Raw genomic sequence first — 19,141 nt, 5'->3', positions numbered from 1 at the left:
TTTATGTGTCTGATTCCATCCCTTTACTTTGCCCCTTGAGGGTTAAAAAGGCATGATGCAAAATATTAAGCCAAGTTATACTTTATTACTAAAATACACATCTAAAACATATTCCCATGTCATAGTTGAGCTTAACTACACCAAAACAGGTTTATACACAAATTATAAACATGCAGCATATCTGTTATACAAAATATACTGACCTTCATACACTTTTTACATTTGCTGGGGGAGTACAAACATTGTAGTCAAGGGTGTTTCCCCCTCTGCACCACCCCTAGCTATGTTCCTGTTATAAGTAAACCCTACCTTTGATATTATATCAGTATATGTCTAACCCATCAGCCTCACTTATTTCACCTATTTCTTCTGTCATAAGAAAAACACCCTTAAAAGTCAAGAAATGCTAAGTCAGCTAATCTTCATCTAACAACAGTGGCTCACTCTCGTCAGAGTCTACTTTGTTAGGATTACCAGTTGATTTTAGAGGGTTCGTTCCAAAACGAATGACTGACTCTTGTCTCTTCAGCTTTACTTTCCGTTTATCTGCCTCCAGGAGTACCTTTGCCCAGTAGCTCTGGTCAACTTCGCATCTGTCCCCTCCAAACTGGGATGGCAGGCTCTCAGGAGGGATGTGATCATGAAGGGTAGTGAGGTTGTTTCCATGAAGAAAAACCTGTAGAACATTTTTTTAATACAAGGGATAAAATAAATATAGAGTGCAAAAGGAGGAGTTATAGGGGCGGATCTAGGATTTCTTTAAGAAAAAGAGGGGGGCACCAAAGTAAAATAATATATAATGGGAGGTTACATTTTAGGAATTTGGACCCATCTCTCCTCAATATATCAGTTGGATCTTCTACTGACATACTGATGAAGGCCATAGCTAGAAAGCATTGCTTTTTTTAGGGGGGAGGGGGGAACTTTAGTCATCTGTTACAATTGCTTGAGTGAAGGCACCATTTTCTCATTTCATCAGGAACGTGCTGGGACTATTTTTTGGCTTCTCACTTATTCAAATGGACACTGATCTAGAATAATCTTGCAGGTACAAGCACATGATTGAAGATTCTAGCAGATAAATTTTACAAGTAAGCATTTGAGACACTTTTGTACCCCAATGTACTTATTACTTCCTTTACTAGAGAAAAAATGGCTTTCCAAAATCCTGGTGCTAACAGAAAGAGCTATGATTTTTCTTACCCTGTCTTTTACTTTTCCTGTGAGGAAAGGCCTTAAAAAGGATATCAATGCACTTATATACCAAGGCTGGTTGATTAGATGAACACTCTTGAATACCACAGGATAGCAATTCTGTAACAACAACACAACTTACTGCAAAGTTATAAAATATAATTAATTTTTTAGGGTATACAATAATACTATGCTATCCCTTAAGGGATCCCACACCAATAGCTCAATCAATCAATATTTATTATCATTATCATCATTATTATCATTATTATTATTATTACTATTTATTATTATTTATATTATAAGCATCTTTGTTATAATATTATTTGTTTTGGGCCCCCTGTGGCCCCTTATTTATCTTATGGGCCCCCCCGAGGACGGGGGCTCCTCGTTGTCTTATGTTGTAGTTTTTTCACTCGGTAGATTTGATTTTGTAGAGCTTTATTGTAAAAGAAACAACCGAATTTTGAAGTAAACACCTTTTATTACATGGTGTTAGAAGTGGTTAACCACTGGAGAATATTAATTGTTAAAGAAAAGTCGACAAAACAAGGAAACGATGGCCGAAAGTGGGGAAATGTATCATCGAGCTCCGGGACCTTTGGTGTTGGATGCGAATGCATCAGAAAATTGGAGAAAGTTCCTAATGCAGTTCGAAATTTACTTGGTTGCAAAAGGAAAGGACGACAAGGGAGATAAGTTAAAAGTTAATTTGTTACTTAACTGTGCTGGACCGAGTGCAATTGAAGAGTATAGCCACTTTGTGTATACTGCAGGCGAGAGTAATGAATCTTATGGTGATGTGTGCCGAAAGTTCCATGAACTTTGTCGAGGAGCTAAGAATGTCATTTATGAGCGACTGCTTTTCAATCTTAGAAACCAAAAGGAGGGTGAACGAATTGACAACTTTGTTAGTGAGTTAAAACGGCTTTCATTAAACTGTGACTTTGGAGCACTTAGAGATTCATTGATACGAGACCGTATTGTGGGGGGAGTAACCAGCGATGAATTGCGAGGGGAGTTGTTGAAAAAGCCAGACCTTACCCTACAAACCGCGCATGATTACTGCAGAACTTATGAGGCGACTGAGCTGCAGAAGTATAAGTTTGTTCCACAGACAGTAGTCCCAAGTAAAACAGTGTCTGTGCAACCAGTCCAAGTTAAGAAAGAACAGCCATCTTGTAAGTTCTGTGGATATCGCCATTCATTTGCACACCCAACACGATGCCCAGCCTTTAAAAGGAATTGCAAGATTTGTAGCAAAACAGGCCATTTTGCAAAGATGTGTAAAAACAAACAGAAAAAAGATCCAGAAGTGCATGTGGTGGAACAGGAGTATGACTCAAGTGACAGCAACGAAACCCACACATACTTTGGATCCATTGAAGTCGGAAGCGTGTTACAGAACCAGCAACCCAAAAAGAGCCTGATAAAAGTCATGATAGCAGGAAAAGAGGTCAAACTGAAAGCAGACACGGGTGCGGAGGCTACTGTCATCCCCTACAACTTGTACAAGAGCATCACCAACAAGCCGTTGAAACGTGTACACCAGCCTTTGAAGGGCTGGCTTGCGACTAAGCCCATCTACCCTAAAGGATGTGTCCGCCTTCCAACACAGTACAAAGATCGAAAGATAGATCTGTTATATCTTGTAGTTGATGGAGAGTTCACCCCACTACTAAGTTGTGAGGCTTGCCTTGATCTTGAAGTCCTACAGTTCATGGATCTCACATTGCTAGATTCACCATCAGCACAAACATCAAACATCGACTTGTCCAGAGAACAAAGCAAAAGTACCACAACCCTCACAAGTGACCCTGTTCTGAAAGATTACCTTGATTGCTTCAGTAACAAACCAGGAATGTTACCCAACAAAGTACACCTAGAGGTAGACTCTGCAGTAACTCCAGTTATACACGCACCCAGAAAGATCCCAGTATCCATGTTAGACCCAACTCAACAGAAGCTGAGAGAGATGGAAGAAGATGGGATCATTGTTAAAGAAGAAGAACATACCCCTTGGGTCTCTTCGATGTTAGTAATCGATAAACGAAAAGGCAAAGAAAAGAAAAGCCCACCAACCAAAGACAACATCAGAATATGTATAGACCCACGTGACCTCAATAGAGCCCTCAAGAGACCCCATTATCCGATGGCCACAGTGGAACAGGTTGCCAACAAACTCACCGGTGCTGAAATATTCTCAACGTTGGATGCATGCAGCGGTTTTTGGCAACTACCAGTAGACGAAGAAAGCTCGAAGCTCCTGACTTTCAATACCCCCTGGGGTCGATACAGATTCCTGCGGCTCCCATTCGGCATAAGTTCCGCGCCCGAGATTTACCAACGAGAAATGGACCGACTCTTCGCAGGAGTACCAGTAGAAATAATCGTTGACGACTTTTTGATACATGGTGGAAATCAATGTGAGCTAGATCACAAGATGATTGCAGTATTGAAGAGGAGCCGTGAGATAGGTCTAAAGTTCAATCCACGTAAAGCCAAACTTCGAGTTCCTGAAGTCAGCTACGTTGGACACCTATTTACTGCAGACGGTTTAAAGCCTGATCCTGAAAAGGTAAGAGCTATCAACGAGATGCCTGCCCCGACCGATAAAGATGGCATACTACGTTTCCTAGGAACTGTAAACTATCTGGATAAATTTATTGAACATAAAGCTGATCTCCAGGGCCCTATCTCGCAGCTAACAAGGAATGATACCGCATTCGTATGGGAGACACCTCAACAGCATGCATTTGACAAGCTCAAAGCAGTCATTACCTCAGCGCCAGTTTTAGCCTATTTTGACAACACCAAAGAGACAGTGCTTAATGTTGATGCAAGTGGCACGGGATTAGGTGCTGTGATTCTGCAGGACGAAAGACCTGTAGCATTTGGCTCAAAAACACTATCACCTGCTGAGACAAGGTATGCCAACATCGAGCGAGAGCTTCTGGCAATTGTCTGGGGAACTGAAAAGTTCCATACTTATGTTTATGGACGTCGTGTTGTAGTTGAAACCGACCACAAACCACTAGAAGCCATCTTCAAAAAGCCCTTGAATGAAGCACCACCGAGATTGCAGAGGATGTTGTTAAAGCTGACAAAGTATGACCTTGATGTTCGTTATGTGCCAGGAAAGAAACAATTCATCTCAGATTGCTTAAGCAGAGCCCCAGTTAGTGACACTAAACCAGTTAGTGAACCAGAAGAGATGATTGGAATCAACTTAATTGACAGTCTTGGTGTAGATTCAAGCACTTTGCAAAAATTCAAGGAAGCATCAAACTGCGATGTTACCTCTCAAGTGGTCATGGAATATGTCGTTAAAGGTTGGCCAGCAGAAAAACATCAACTTGATGAGCTAGCGAGAGAATACTGGAGTTTTAGAGAGGAACTTAGCGTAGAAGATGGTTTGTTATTCAAAGCAGACAGAATCATTGTCCCGAGATCGTTGAGGGCAGAGGTGCTAGAAGAAATTCATGGCGCACACATGGGTGAGAACAAAAGTCTCAGTTTTGCAAGAGAATATGTCTTATGGCCCTCAATGACTGCACAGATCAAAGACAAGATTAGTTCCTGCTCCATATGTAATGCCTTCCGAAACCAACAGCCAAGAGAGACCCTACTACCACGTGAGGTTCCTGGATTGCCTTGGCAAGTGATCAGTACTGACATCTTTGAATATGCCGGACATTCCTATTTGCTTGTTACCGATTTGTATTCAAAGTACTTTGAGATTGAGTTGTTACGCCAAACCACTGCTAATTGTGTTATCAATAACTTAAAGAAGATTTTTGCAAGGTTTGGGATCCCGGTGGAAGTTCTGAGCGACAATGGCTCCCAGTACAGTAACACTAGAAACCTTTTTAATAGTTCACATGAGTTCAAAAAGTTTGCAGATGAGTGGGGTTTCCGTCACACCACAAGCTCTCCAGAGTATCCACAATCAAATGGAGCTGCCGAGAAAGCAGTTCAGACCGCAAAACGGATTTTAAAGAAAGCGGCTGCTGACAACAAAGATCCTTTTGAAGGATTACTCAAATACAGGAATACACCCTTTGATGACTTAGGTGTGTCTCCAGCTCAGCTGCTAATGAGTAGGAGAACACGTACCCAACTACCGACTCATCGACGTTTGCTACTGCCTCAGCCTGTTGACCCAAATCAAGTTGTGAAGACATTGAAACATCGTCAGAGTGTTTCAAAAAAGTATTATGATAGTCATAGTCATGATCTCCCTCCTTTACAAGTTGGAGATAAGGTGCGTATCCGTCCAAACCGGGAGGCTGAGTGGAGTAAAGCAGAAGTATTGCCCCGATCGTACTTATTAGGAGATGAGCGTGGGCGTGTCTTCAGGAGAAATCGACGACAAATCATTTCAACACCTAATGATCAATCGATGAGCACAAGTCCTTTTGTTATACCAGCCATTCCTCAACTACCACCAGAAAGTACCAACAACCCCACACAGTTAAGCAATAATGTGACAGCATCGCCTACACCACCAAAGTCTTCTGAGAGGCAACACGAGACGACACCGATGAGCACAGCATCTGGCAGGGTTATCAAAAAACCACAAAGACTTATTGAACATTGTTAAGAACATTTATTGAACACTTAACCTAACACTTTGTTGAGAAGGGAGATGTTATAATATTATTTGTTTTGGGCCCCCTGTGGCCCCTTATTTATCTTATGGGCCCCCCCGAGGACGGGGGCTCCTCGTTGTCTTATGTTGTAGTTTTTTCACTCGGTAGATTTGATTTTGTAGAGCTTTATTGTAAAAGAAACAACCGAATTTTGAAGTAAACACCTTTTATTACAATCTTGTTGTTTTTCTTTTTCTTATGTATCTTAATAAAATAAACTAAATGAATTTCAATGAAGGAAATGCCTAGTGTCTAAAGTAATGATATGTTTTCTAGTAAGACCCTAGTTGTGTTTTGCTTTAAAATTTTGTTGTAAAAGCAATAGACAAAACAAAACAAACAAGTACTTAACATACAAGGGGCTGACAGAATATATACACTACGAATTTTTTAACACCTTTTTGGGGAGAGTAAATTTAGTGGAATCTTTGATTGAAGTCTTGCCATCCTATGTGATAATAACAGGAGTTGAAGACTAGATGACAGCACTCTTGAGTCAGAAATAAGATGTGCTCAATGCCTGTGACTTTTAAGAAGACTGCACTAAAATTCCATGATGAAAATGGTTTATTTTTAGGTTAGGTTTCTTATGTTTACAGATTTACTTTGACCACTCCTAATGTACTATCTCTTAGGGGTAAAAGTTGCTGTTGACCACATCCAAAGTGCTATCCCTTAGGGTCCCCATCTGTTTTTATGGGAGTTCTTTTCAACACTGGGTATTTATAGCCTGCGTGCAGCCGGAAATAGTTCCATTATTACCGTCTGCGAATTACCAACATAAAGCTTGTTTAGACCCCCCGCGCACCTACCGCCGGAGTGAAGCGATTTCTGATTGGCTATCATCTAGTTCAAATGTAACGAGCCAGGTGATTGGTCAATAGCTCCATGTACCCTGCATATATATATAATTTTTCGAATGTTACGATTTTGCACGAGAGTTTGACAGCGAAGACGCGAAGCGTGCAAACCAATATATGGCAATTCCTTCGTGTAATTTGTACCTCAAGGATGTAGCTAAAAGCGACCAAAGATTTGTCATTGGGGGTAAAGGGGAGTTCAATATAGCCTTTGAGCTGAAAAGTCTCTCTTTCACAAGAGTAAGCGAGTATACGTTCCGCAGACGAGCATCTTGCCTAATGATTCGAGGTCCTCTGGAAGTTTTCTCTCTTTGTCCAACAAGGGCCATTTAACTTGAACAGTTACAGCCACATGTGGGTCTGGAGGATTCGGAGGATTTGAAGCAGCAGTAGCTGCATTTGTAGCAAGAGCTGGAGTTGCAGCGAGAGCTGAATTTACATGGCTGACTGGCTATTTCGGTTGTTGGACCATTGCGCACAGGAGTAGAAGCGAGTTCTTCTGGTCTTGAGGATGATGACTTTCCCTGTGATTTTCTTGGTGTCTTATACGTTTCGCTGTTCTGATGATGGTTTTCAGCTATTGAAGCAATTGTCTTCGTCGCTTAAGTTTCCTACAGCGCAGATGGCAAATATACTCACTTACTCTTGTGGAAGAGAGACTTTTCAGCCCAAAGGCTATATTGAACTTCCCCTTACCCCCGATGACAAATCTTTGGTCGCTATTAGCTACATCCGTGAGGCACAAATTACACGAAGAAATTGCTATATTGGTTTGCACGCTTCGAGCCTTTGCTGTCAAACTCACGTGCGAAATCATAACATTACAAAAATTATATATGCAGGGTAGATGGGGCTATTGACCAATCGCGTGGCTCGTTGCATTTGAACCAGATGACAGCCAATCAGAAATCGCTTCACTCTGGCGGAAGTGCGCGGGGGGTCTAAACAAGCTTTCTGTTCGCAGACGGTAATAATGGAACTATTTCCGGCTGCACGCAGGCTAGGTATTTAAGGCTTAATGGTCAAAATCTAAATAAATGTGAGTTACTTCAGGGTAGCTTATATCTCTCCTCTAATTAAGGATTGCTGAATAAGGCCTAGAGAATGTGTGGTGAAGCTCTTTATTAAATGAGTTCTGGACAGATCCAGGATTGTTGTTCCCATCTTCAGTCTGAAAAGTGGACGTGGATCTCCTCTTGGATCTTCTACAGTACATTGATCTAAGTATCTCTTACCTCAAAAATAGTGACAATCTTCTTGATGTATTTGATATTCAAATATGCAGCCTGAGTAGATGTCCATTCACTGAAGTCCACCAAAAGCACAACTCCTCTTGACTGTACTGTCAAACTCTCACTCAAATGCATTAAGGTCAGCATCAGTGCCTGTAAAAGTGTGTCTGGACTGAACGTGTCTGTGTCCCACATTCCAGGAAAAAGCACCATGATAGTCGAGCCCACTGGATCCATATAAGGCAAAACACATGGGAAACCATCCTCTAAAATATACCTCAGTTCAAATGCATTTAATCCTTTTAACAGTTCTGGATTATTCTTGTGGAATTCTATATGGCTGCAGAGAAGAGCAAATGCTGCAACGACATTGTGCCCTCTTGCACGAAGATATCGCAGCAACATTTCGTCATCGCAGCCCTCAAAGTCAATGTCGGACTTAAGTGGCATTTGCTCGCGGATAGCATTTATATTTGCGTGTGTTTCGATACTTGACTCTTCGCTTGTGATACTGCTATTAAACTCCTCCCTTGTCCTGTCGAATTTAAAACTTGTGTTGCCCTCCTCCCAGAAACTCTCATTCCCTGCTCGCAGCGGTGTATTCGCATCGGCAATGTAGTCGCTGTCTTCTTCCATGCCATAAAACTTCCTCCTCGGGTGTTTTAGTCCTATAAGCTCAAACAAAATAGCTCATTCTTCAGGCAAAGAGCTGTCAATGTTATTGCTTGCTGCTTCTGTTTAGTTGGACTTCTGCCGCTGCTAAGATACAAAATCTTCTTCTAAAAATTGTACACCGTGGTGGCCGCCTCCCTGTCGACTAAATATTGATCGTCTTTCAGCAAATCCTACCATTTTGTGGAGCGAAAATCCTGAGCATTCTGTTAATCGACAGTACATTATAGTATAAAACAAAGATTTCTAATTTTTTAATGTGTCTAACCGTGGGTGCAAATCGAATACAAAAATTAGCAATATTCAGCAGGCGTGTCTCTACACACAGGACGCCCAAATCAAGCACTCTCAAAATCAAACCCCGATTGTGGAATTATGCGATGATTTAGTAAGTGAGTAATCAGGTAATATGTTTTCTTGTTGAATTTTCTTTGATAAACAGCAAATCGACAATATTCGCTTTGTTTTTTTTATTTTGAAGTGATAGTTGCTTTGGCTTCCTGTGGTGGTTATCCGGGGCGTTGGGAAGGAATACCTTATTTGCATATTTGTCCTCGCCTTATCCAAGATGGCGACTATACTGAATCCAGACGGACAGCATGTTTTGATGACTTGTTCTTGCCATGCTCTTTCGCCGCTAACACGATTGTATTTTTGTCGGCATTGTATCAAACTGCGATGTCAGCTCTGTGTGTCTCACGAGGTGTGTTGTCATTTTAGCTGAAAGAAAAAGAACAAATCGAAATTCTATTCATGAAAGAAATTGTTTGCTCGTCAGCGCTTTATTGTTTAAGCTTATATTATGCTGGAAAGCTAATAAGAGTGTTGTCGTTGTTTTTGCAGGTCGATTCATACTACTGTCCGAACTGTCTAGAAAATATGCCATCTGCTGAAGCAAAATTGAAAAGAAACAGGTATTTACTTATACGAAATATAAAGATGTCTTTTCCTAGGTGTAAAATTTACCCCCAGAGATTGATAGAACGTCGGCGAAAATAATATAAATTATGAGTGCATTGCTTATTATAGATTATAAGACAAAGAAAAATTTTTCAATTTATCTGAAAGTGTATCAGCTTTAAATGATCTTTTTTTTCCTAAGCACGATTATCTAGATTATCTTAGATGTATTTAATTTTAATAGAAAAATATCCAAAAAGCTAAATAACCCATGACAAGGCGAGACGTTTATCAGTACCCACCCAACATGTCTTTCTTTCCATTATAAGAAAATTTTGATATATATATAATTCTCAGATTCTTATTAAATTTTTGGGGAGCAACTGCAGAATACCCGTCCACAAAGAGTTAATATTGAGACTTCACACCTCGATTTCTATAGAAGAAGCTGCAGAATACCCATCCACAAAGAGTTAACAATGATACTTCACACTTCGTCAATTAATATTTTTATTCTATTAATGCATGATAAATTCTAGTGAGAATGCTGCTTATGTGTGCTTCAGATATCAAAATCAAGCCTTTAAAAAAAACTCACATCAACCAATTAAGCCAAATTTTAACATGTTCAAAACGAATGTGGGTCCATGCATGGGAGTGTTTGAGAGTGCAGAGTCAAATGATCATGAGAGTTGGAAGTCTGATCAAATCTCATCTCCATTTAATCAATGCCTAAGGTTCTATATAATGCTGTTATAGATGTGCCAATTGCTTTGACTGCCCAAGCTGTGGTAACACCTTGTCAACACGTGCAACCGCTGTTGCTGTCCAGTCTGATGACGCCAAGACAACCCAGGCCAAAAAGGTGTATTACTTGGCATGTGCATTCTGTAGATGGTCTTCAAGAGATGTGGGAATTCCAGACAGAAGTGTTGGTTAGTGAGGTCCAGTTACCTTTAAAACTGCCAATTTGACTTGTTTATCAAACAGCCATTTTTATAGTCCTAATGATGGTTTTAAAAAGCCCATGCACATATCTAAATTTCAATTCTACTTTCTTGTGATTGGGCATCAGCTTCAATCATACACTTCGTCCCTATTTGCCATAGTTCAACTTGTGCTCAAGTTTGCCATTTAAAAAAATCACAGGAATATCTTTATCTTATGTTTCCACAGTTTCTCACTAACAAAGTTACAGGTGTTTCTTGATGGTAGCCTATCCTTACATTTTCAAGCCCGCCATTTTATTTTTCTAGCTAGTGGAGGGTGGCAGGAACAGGACAATCCCGTCACAAAGCGCATTGGCACTCTAGTTGACTATTACAGGCAACTGGCACACAATGAGAAAATAGAGCAGGAGAGAAAGAAGTTATCCAAGCGACGATCGTACATGCATTTTGCTGTAAGTACATTGATACCGCATATTATCTCCTCTCACTTATCCCAAGGATATGCAAATATTTTTGCTTTTTTGTGCAACTATTTTGTTTTTAGTGTGTGTGGTGACTCTAATTCAGCAGTGTGTAGACAGGGTGTGACAAATGCCCATTAGTATGGCAAAGTAATGTTTCAGTGATCTTCAAAATATGACATATATGGAAAAGACAAGAAATATTTTTAAAAAACAGTGATTCCTGATATTCTAGCTCTTTTAAAAAAGTTGTCCTTGATGTTGACGATGACACACTATAAAGACTTCAGATAAACAAACCCAAGAAACAAATAGCTGCTTTACATTAACTTGATGTAATAGCCTCATTTAAACTTTATTATCTGATGAAAATGATATTATAAAATGCAATCAAATAATTGTTAACAGTTAAATAGTTAATATTTTCTATTTAAGCTTGTTTAATATTTTCTGATTTGATCTGGTGCAGTTGAACCTATATTAAAAAGTAACTGAGCCTTAAAATATCAGTTCTTTATCGGCCAGTAATCTAAGCCTCAAGAGCTACTGCTAAAAAAGATATGATTCTTAAATCCCTTGTGTTAAGTTATTTTTTAAAGTGTATAATACTAAACTGTTATTTTTTCTTGCTGCTCTTCAAATACAGTTTGCACCTAAGAAAAAGGTAAGGAGCTTTAATGTAGGTAAGGATGACTTTTCATATTAACTAATTTAATATTCACATAATCCCTAGCATAAATGTGTTAAATGTGCTTTAACTTTGAGAATAGTGTACTCAAACAGTAAAATTCATAAGATAAAATATGGGAATGGTATACAAAAAGCCACCATAATTGTATTCCTTTGTTAACCAGCTTCAAGATTTTTTAATCAGATACATGGCATAAATTAAAGAATGATAAAAAAGAGTAATGTTTCTAGATTACTTTTATCTTGGCTTTTACTGTAATAGAAATAAAAGTTAAATCAGAGGAAATGAAGGAAAAAGTCTTGAAAAACTTATGTAATCTTTCAATGAAAAAAAAAACATTTTAAATGTAAATATGTATTAGTTAGGCCTTTAAACTTATTACTTTTGAATTGAACCATCCATTTGAATTGAGCCATCTAAAACAAAAGATTTCTCCACTCTAAAGGTTATGGTTTGAAAAAGTATCAGCAATGAGATATCCACCTGAATTGGGTATTTGTGTTTTTAGGACCGAATTGGCCTTTCTACACTAACAAGGAGAAAAAGCAGCTTGTCGTACTTGACCACAGGGCTGTCTGCAAAAGGGTACTGTACCCAGATGTATTTTATTACATAATAAAGTGTTACTACTGTATGCTCAGTAGCTAAAGCTCTTGCAATATGCACGTTGTCAGAAAAAGACTGTAAACTTCACCTGATGCATGGGAGATCAATGAAATGGGGCCTTGCTGCGATAATGATGATAATAATGATGGTGATGATGATGGTAATGATGATAATGATGATAATAATAATGATAGTAATAATAATAGTGATGATGATGGTAATGATGATACTAATGATTATATCGATGTTGATTATAATGGTAATGTGATGATAATGATGGTGATAATGATGGCGATAATGATAATGATGATAATAATAATGATAGTAATAATAATAGTGATGATGATGGTAATGATGATACTAATGATTATATTGATGGTGATTATGATGGTAATGATGATAATAATGATGGTGATGATGGTACTTATGAAAAAATAATGGTGGTGGTCAATTGATGGTAATGATGATAGTGGTGATGATAGTAATGATGATAAAAATAATGGTGGTGGTCAATTGATGGTAATGATGATAGTGATGATGATAGTAATGATGATAAAAATAATGGTGATGGTCAATTGATACCAAAGATGGAAGTGATGATGGTGATACTGTACATTGATAATGGAGACATTGATTTTGTTGCTGGCAATGATGATGGTAATGATGGCTGCTGGTGGGGATCTTGATAGTGATTATGATAATGGGGATGTAGTGATGATGATGGTAATGATGGCTGCTGGTGGGGATCTTGATAGTGATTATGATAATGGGGATGTAGTGATGATGATGGTAATGATGGCTGCTGGTGGGGATCTTGATAGTGATTATGATAATGGGGATGTAGTGATGATGATGGTAATGATGGCTGCTGGTGGGGATCTTGATAGTGATTATGATAATGGGGATGTAGTGATGATGATGACAATGATGCTGGCAGTAGTGATGATGACAATGATGATGATGATGTTTATGTTGATTGCTGTGTCCATAATAATAAAGATGGCTGTTACTAGTTTAGTGTTAATGTGGGTGCTTTTCTGCTTTTAGTCAAGAGGTGACGAAATATTGATTGCTGTGTCCATATTAATAAAGATGGCTGTTACTAGTTTAGTGTTAATGTGGGTGCTTTTCTGCTTATAGTCAAGAGGTGACAAAATATTGATTGCTGTGTCCATAATAATAAAGATGGCTGTTACTAGTTTTTTCTGCTTATAGTCAAGAGATGACGGAGGAGGAGGCTGAGCTCAAGGAGCCGAGTGTAGCGACAGAAGACGTAGACACTTTACCAGAAGAGTACTACACAAAACCCCTTGTGCTCGAGAGAGGTACCTTATTACAGGCAGAGACCTCACTATTTAGTACAGAGAGGTACCTTATTATAGGCAGAGAGACCTCACTATTTAGTACAGAGAGGTACCTTATTATAGGCATAGAGACCTCACTATTTAGTACAGAGAGGTATCTTATTATAGGCATAGAGACCTCACTATTTAGTACAGAGAGGTACCTTATTATAGGCATAGAGACCTCACTATTTAGTACAGAGAGGTACCTTATTATAGGCAGAGACCTCACTATTTAGTACAGAGAGGTACCTTATTATAGGCAGAGACCTCACTATTTAGTACAGAGAGGTACCTTATTATAGGCAGAGACCTCACTATTTAGTACAGAGAGGTACCTTATTATAGGCAGAGACCTCACTATTTAGTACAGAGAGGTACCTTATTATAGGCATAGAGACCTCACTATTTAGTACAGAGAGGTACCTTATTATAGGCATAGAGACCTCACTATTTAGTACAGAGAGGTACCTTATTATAGGCAGAGACCTCACTATTTAGTACAGAGAGGTACCTTATTATAGGCAGAGACCTCACTATTTAGTACAGAGAGGTACCTTATTATAGGCAGAGACCTCACTATTTAGTACAGAGAGGTACCTTATTATAGGCAGAGACCTCACTATTTAGTACAGAGAGGTACCTTATTATAGGCAGAGAGACCTCACTATTTAGTACAGAGAGGTACCTTATTATAGGCATAGAGACCTCACTATTTAGTACAGAGAGGTACCTTATTATAGGCAGAGACCTCACTATTTAGTACAGAGAGGTACCTTATTATAGGCAGAGACCTCACTATTTAGTACAGAGAGGTACCTTATTATAGGCAGAGACCTCACTATTTAGTACAGAGAGGTACCTTATTATAGGCAGAGACCTCACTATTTAGTACAGAGAGGTACCTTATTATAGGCAGAGACCTCACTATTTAGTACAGAGAGGTACCTTATTATAGGCAGAGAGACCTCACTATTTAGTACAGAGAGGTACCTTATTATAGGCATAGAGACCTCACTATTTAGTACAGAGAGGTACCTTATTATAGGCATAGAGACCTCACTATTTAGTACAGAGAGGTACCTTATTATAGGCAGAGACCTCACTATTTAGTACAGAGAGGTACCTTATTATAGGCATAGAGACCTCACTATTTAGTACAGAGAGGTACCTTATTATAGGCATAGAGACCTCACTATTTAGTACAGAGAGGTACCTTATTATAGGCAGAGACCTCACTATTTAGTACAGAGAGGTACCTTATTATAGGCAGAGACCTCACTATTTAGTACAGAGAGGTACCTTATTATAGGCAGAGACCTCACTATTTAGTACAGAGAGGTACCTTATTATAGGCAGAGACCTCACTATTTAGTACAGAGAGGTACCTTATTATAGGCAGAGAGACCTCACTATTTAGTACAGAGAGGTACCTTATTATAGGCAGAGACCTCACTATTTAGTACAGAAAGGTGACATAAGGAGCTCTGTGAATATTTGTAATTCTTTCTGTCACTAGCTGACAGTTAACTTAAAATTCCATTTAGAAATTTTATGTGTAACAAGAGTGGTTTTCAAAAACCAGTGTAATACCATTTAGCTTATTTAAAGCTAATACACTGTCACGTCTCTGTTCTCTTTTGTTCTGGCTTGACTATTACACTTTAACAATTACATTTTGTGGCACAGGATTTTTGAAACCCACTCTAATAGCATACATAGCCCCTTTATTTATTTATTTTCAATTATTATTATTATAAGACAATTAATTTTTCTTTGATTAAATGTTTTCTTTTTTTCATTGTTACAACATATGATTATTCCAGTATACTGTTTAGAAGTCTTTGATGATAAGTGTTTTTTTTTATGTTTTTAAATTTTTATGTCAACACTGGTAACCTTAAGGATTAAAAATGAATGTGCAATCTGTTATAGTCCCTCGCATTTCCCAACGGCTTGCAAACCCCGAGTTCCAGCCAGGAGACATCAGGTGAGTGATTGAGATGAGGGTTAGGTTGTGTACTACCAATATCCAAGTCTTTTACTTGTTTAACAATAAGAAGTAAAGGTTTTATTTTCAAAGAAAAAATACCCTATATGGAAATTAATCCTTTCTTGCTTTATTGCTTTATTCCAGCTCTCTGTATCCTAGACACAAGCATTTGTTGGCCAAGAGATCTCAGAGATGTAGGGTGAGTACCAGGAATTGTCTTTAGGACATCACTGATTGGCTGTTTTTATATTTTATTTATTGACTGATATTGCTTTTTTAAAGGAATGTGAACATAATTTAAGCAAACCAGAATTTAATCCCTCATCAATCAAATTCAAGATCCAACTGGGAGCCCTGTGAGTCTTATATCTTGTACTTTTTAATTGTCTTTTTCATCTTTTGTATCCTTGATTCATTTGCAAGGGACACAACAACAAAAACAAGCACATGAAAACTACAAAGATCCAATTGCCATTGATACCTTGTATCCCAATTTTCCTTGATATCATCCTCCCGCTAATACCTTTTTTTAATTGGCTGGTGGCTAGGAGCCAATGAAAACTTGCCTAAGATATTTTCACGCAAAAAATTAACCTTTTCAAGTTATTTTGTGCTTTCCTTCGGTACAAAATGTAGTTTGGGCGTAACAGTTGATATTCTGTGTTATTTAGCACATAATTTAGTAAAGAATCACACAAAATTTAGATTTTTAAAGAAAAACGTATTGCAAAATCCCGCGTCATTTAGCGCGTAATGATTGATTTTCCGGTAATTTAGCAAAGAATCCAGCGTAATTTTGAGTTTTTTTTCCGTGTAATTCCAGAAGCCCTGTAAAAATTCCCTCTTGACATTTCGTTTGTTATTACTCACTTAGTATGAAAAGGAATTCTCCCTTTTATTTGATATTTTAAGTTGAAAAATTGGTTTTTCCTTAGTTTCCTATTTCTTAGTTTCCTATGCAGTTGTCCTTTCATGCAATGCAACAATTTTCCAGTATGCTTTGGCCAAGACAGTAAATCACTAAAAATGCTTTGTTTCTTTTTAGGCATTACGTTCCAAGACTACGTATTGCTGGCGTGGGTAGCTTGGAATGTGATAAGGTAAGTTACTGTTTTTTGTTCACAGCTACCAGGACAGTAAACCGCTCTTCACCATAATGTTGATGTGTTCTTTTTTCTGTTATATTACAGGAAGGCCAGGTGACCCTAACTCTAACCAACCCTGTGGAAAATATTGTCAAGGTTTCACTTCTGCCATACATTGAGAACACCGCCGAAAAACAGAGCAAAGACAGCTCCGAAGAGGATTCCGCCAAAGACAAAAATGATAGTGTAACAAATGGGGATGTCAACAAAGAAGATGATAAAGACAAAGAGAACCAAGATGTCTCTAAGGAAAACGTAAATGATAAAGCAGATGATGGAAAGGAAGATGGTATGGGTACGATAGCAGAGTTAGACAAGAAAGGGGAGAAAGAAGATGGCATGAAGATGCAAGAGAACAAGCTGAGGTTGTTTAAGAAGGCAGAGAGACAAGTGGATAATCGGTGTGACAGCAAGGCATTCTGCCCCACAGCAGAGGTTGGTAGCCCAACATTGTTTTAGTTATAGGAAAGAATGGGGAAGGAGGGGAGAGGAACAATGCTTTATAATAGTTTAATGTGGCAGGGAATCAGCAAAACGAGGAAATTATTGATGCTAGAGGGTATTCATGTTACACAAAAGCATTCACTACTAATACAGTGATTAGTTGCTTGAATATGATATGCTAGTAGTATCTATATTGAAAGTGGAAGAGATGCCACACAGGTGTGAGTCGGCCACTATTTGCAGATGTAACCTAGTTTTGCCCCATAAATCATGAGGCTTCCATAATATCTCACATCATAATTTCATCTTGTTATGTTAATGACATGTTTCTTGCCATGTGATCACAGGTGGTGTTGCCTACCTTCCCTTTAGCCCTTGCGGCACGGGATGAAGCGGCTGAATATGATGAAGCTGATGTGAACGCCGAGATGTTTAGTGATGACCCCAGGTAACCCATATACCTTTGCAAGCTCTTAGCCACCCTAGTATTTAATGGATTCTTGGACTGTTCCCTCTAAGAGAATGTACCATTTTCCTTCTTGGTGTTTTATCTCAAATAAAAAGGCCCTCCCACTGTAATGAAATATGACAGAACAAAATAATGGTAAATGTTTACCTTAACCAAGTCATATAAATAGGAAGGGACCTATTTCCTAAACTATAGATAACCTGATTACTACCACTATGTCAAATGACCACAAGTATTATTTTCATCTATGTTTCAAACCTGTCGATTTTTTTTTCAAAACAAACAAAACAAAACAATTTGTTTAGTTTCGCTTGCTCTGATTGGTGAGTATCTAGTTGACCTACTTTTGACAAAATTAAAGTTTGGATTTTCATATGTAACAAGCAGCTTGTCTTGAAAATGTATTATTGTTATTTATTCCCAGCTCTTTGATGCAAAATGGACAAACCACAATATCGTATTTATCTCACAGATCGGAGGGCCTCTAATTAACTTGGATTGTCATTTTGGTTATCCCAAATAATATTATACAGCTTTTCAGATGTAAGGCTTATAAATATTGTCTAAGGATGTTTTGCTATATCTAGGGTGGTTGCTGATAGACAGTCCAATAAGCTGTGGTTCTATGTCAAGTTGACACCTAAACAACCAACAGGGGATGTAAAGGTGTGTACAGAGGTTTCTTCTGGTCAATAGGGGACTTTGGCTATGTGACTTAATTAATTGGTGGCAAACAAGTGCGCGCTCAGGCTTTTAGTAGCAAAATAACACAAAAAGCAACTTATTTAGCGCTTACAAATAAAACCAAAAATGTTTTTCAAAAAGATTTTATTTTTTGTTGTTCTCTGGCGAGACAGACGCTGTCATTTCTGTGTTTATTTTGGCTTGAACTTGCCACCCAAAAGGTCACGTGATCATCAAATCATGATTTTTTGCCTCATCATTGTCTACCTTAATCTACCCTAACAGCATCACTTTTGCTTCAGTTTTCAATGGTTATGCAGTATGACTACAAGCACACGCTGACTGCCCTAGTGAAAGGTGGCCAGGAGCCAGAAGAGCGAATTGACACCTTGCGTCACATTATCCATATTAATCTTGGGCCCATAGAGGGGGCAACAGCCGTCTGACTCCGGTCACAGGGGTCCCATAAATCTGGAATCGATACATATCATCCATGCCACAGGAATCCTACAAATCTGGGAAAGGTTTTTGGCAGAAACAAAAGATAAGATATAAACTGTTCGGTAGATGTATTCAAAACAACCCAAATAAGGGTTAGATTGCAGGAAGCCCTATATAATGCGTGAGTGCAGGCGTTCATATAACAGTGCTCAATACATAGTTGTAGAGCGGGATATATCTTGGTTTGTAGGAAAAAAACACGCGAACTACCGTTTTATCTCTGCAAGCCTGTTTCGTGGTTGCCCACTTCAGCTGTTGATTTATTATATTCTTAATAAATCTCCTGATGAGTGGGCAACCACGAAACAGGCTTGTAGAGATGAAACGGTAGTTCGCGTGTTTTT

General features: G+C 38.6%; 2 protein-coding genes across 3 annotated transcripts; one reads left to right on the top strand and one right to left on the bottom strand.

Annotated features, from left to right (window-relative positions):
* Window positions 1-65: 65 nt before the first annotated feature.
* Window positions 66-8,900, bottom strand: LOC5504996 (clavesin-2). Its single transcript, XM_001625812.3, has 3 exons — window positions 7,942-8,900; window positions 1,204-1,314; window positions 66-676 (listed from the first exon to the last, which is right to left on the bottom strand). The coding sequence occupies exons 1-3, from the start codon at window positions 8,572-8,574 to the stop codon at window positions 416-418; spliced, it is 1,005 nt and encodes a 334-aa protein (XP_001625862.3). The 5' UTR covers window positions 8,575-8,900; the 3' UTR covers window positions 66-415.
* A 249-nt stretch (window positions 8,901-9,149) lies between these two features.
* On the top strand, window positions 9,150-18,830 carry LOC5505007 (dynactin subunit 4). 2 transcript variants are annotated; one of them, XM_032373393.2, is made up of 15 exons: window positions 9,150-9,313; window positions 9,454-9,524; window positions 10,270-10,445; window positions 10,767-10,912; window positions 11,568-11,585; window positions 12,121-12,197; window positions 13,434-13,543; window positions 15,497-15,551; window positions 15,699-15,753; window positions 15,837-15,910; window positions 16,600-16,654; window positions 16,745-17,134; window positions 17,491-17,591; window positions 18,200-18,278; window positions 18,599-18,830. In XM_032373393.2, exons 1-15 carry the CDS (start codon window positions 9,179-9,181, stop codon window positions 18,740-18,742), a joined length of 1,686 nt encoding a protein of 561 aa, XP_032229284.2. In that variant the 5' UTR covers window positions 9,150-9,178; the 3' UTR covers window positions 18,743-18,830. The 2 variants fall into 2 exon arrangements, with proteins under 2 accessions (XP_032229284.2, XP_032229285.2); XM_032373394.2 differs by lacking the exon at window positions 11,568-11,585.
* The last annotated feature ends 311 nt before the right edge of the window (window positions 18,831-19,141 follow it).

The sequence above is a fragment of the Nematostella vectensis genome, chromosome 11, assembly GCF_932526225.1.
Source record: "Nematostella vectensis chromosome 11, jaNemVect1.1, whole genome shotgun sequence".
NCBI classification, from domain to species: domain Eukaryota; kingdom Metazoa; phylum Cnidaria; class Anthozoa; order Actiniaria; family Edwardsiidae; genus Nematostella; species Nematostella vectensis.
This window is presented reverse-complemented; position numbering and strand designations above follow the sequence as displayed.

Excerpts from the sequence above, each read along its gene's own strand:
- LOC5504996 (XM_001625812.3), bottom strand. The coding sequence starts at position 8,574 with ATGGAAGAAGACAGCGACTACATTGCCGATGCGAATACACCGCTGCGA. Across the intron at positions 1,315-7,941 it reads AGATTGTCACTATTTTTGAG|AATTGCTATCCTGTGGTATT; the intron begins GTAAGAGATACT and ends TTGTTGTTACAG. Across the intron at positions 677-1,203 it reads CAGGAAAAGTAAAAGACAGG|GTTTTTCTTCATGGAAACAA; the intron begins GTAAGAAAAATC and ends AATGTTCTACAG.
- LOC5505007 (XM_032373393.2), top strand. The coding sequence starts at position 9,179 with ATGGCGACTATACTGAATCCAGACGGACAGCATGTTTTGATGACTTGT. Across the intron at positions 13,544-15,496 it reads ACCCCTTGTGCTCGAGAGAG|TCCCTCGCATTTCCCAACGG; the intron begins GTACCTTATTAC and ends AATCTGTTATAG. Across the intron at positions 18,279-18,598 it reads AACCAACAGGGGATGTAAAG|TTTTCAATGGTTATGCAGTA; the intron begins GTGTGTACAGAG and ends CTTTTGCTTCAG.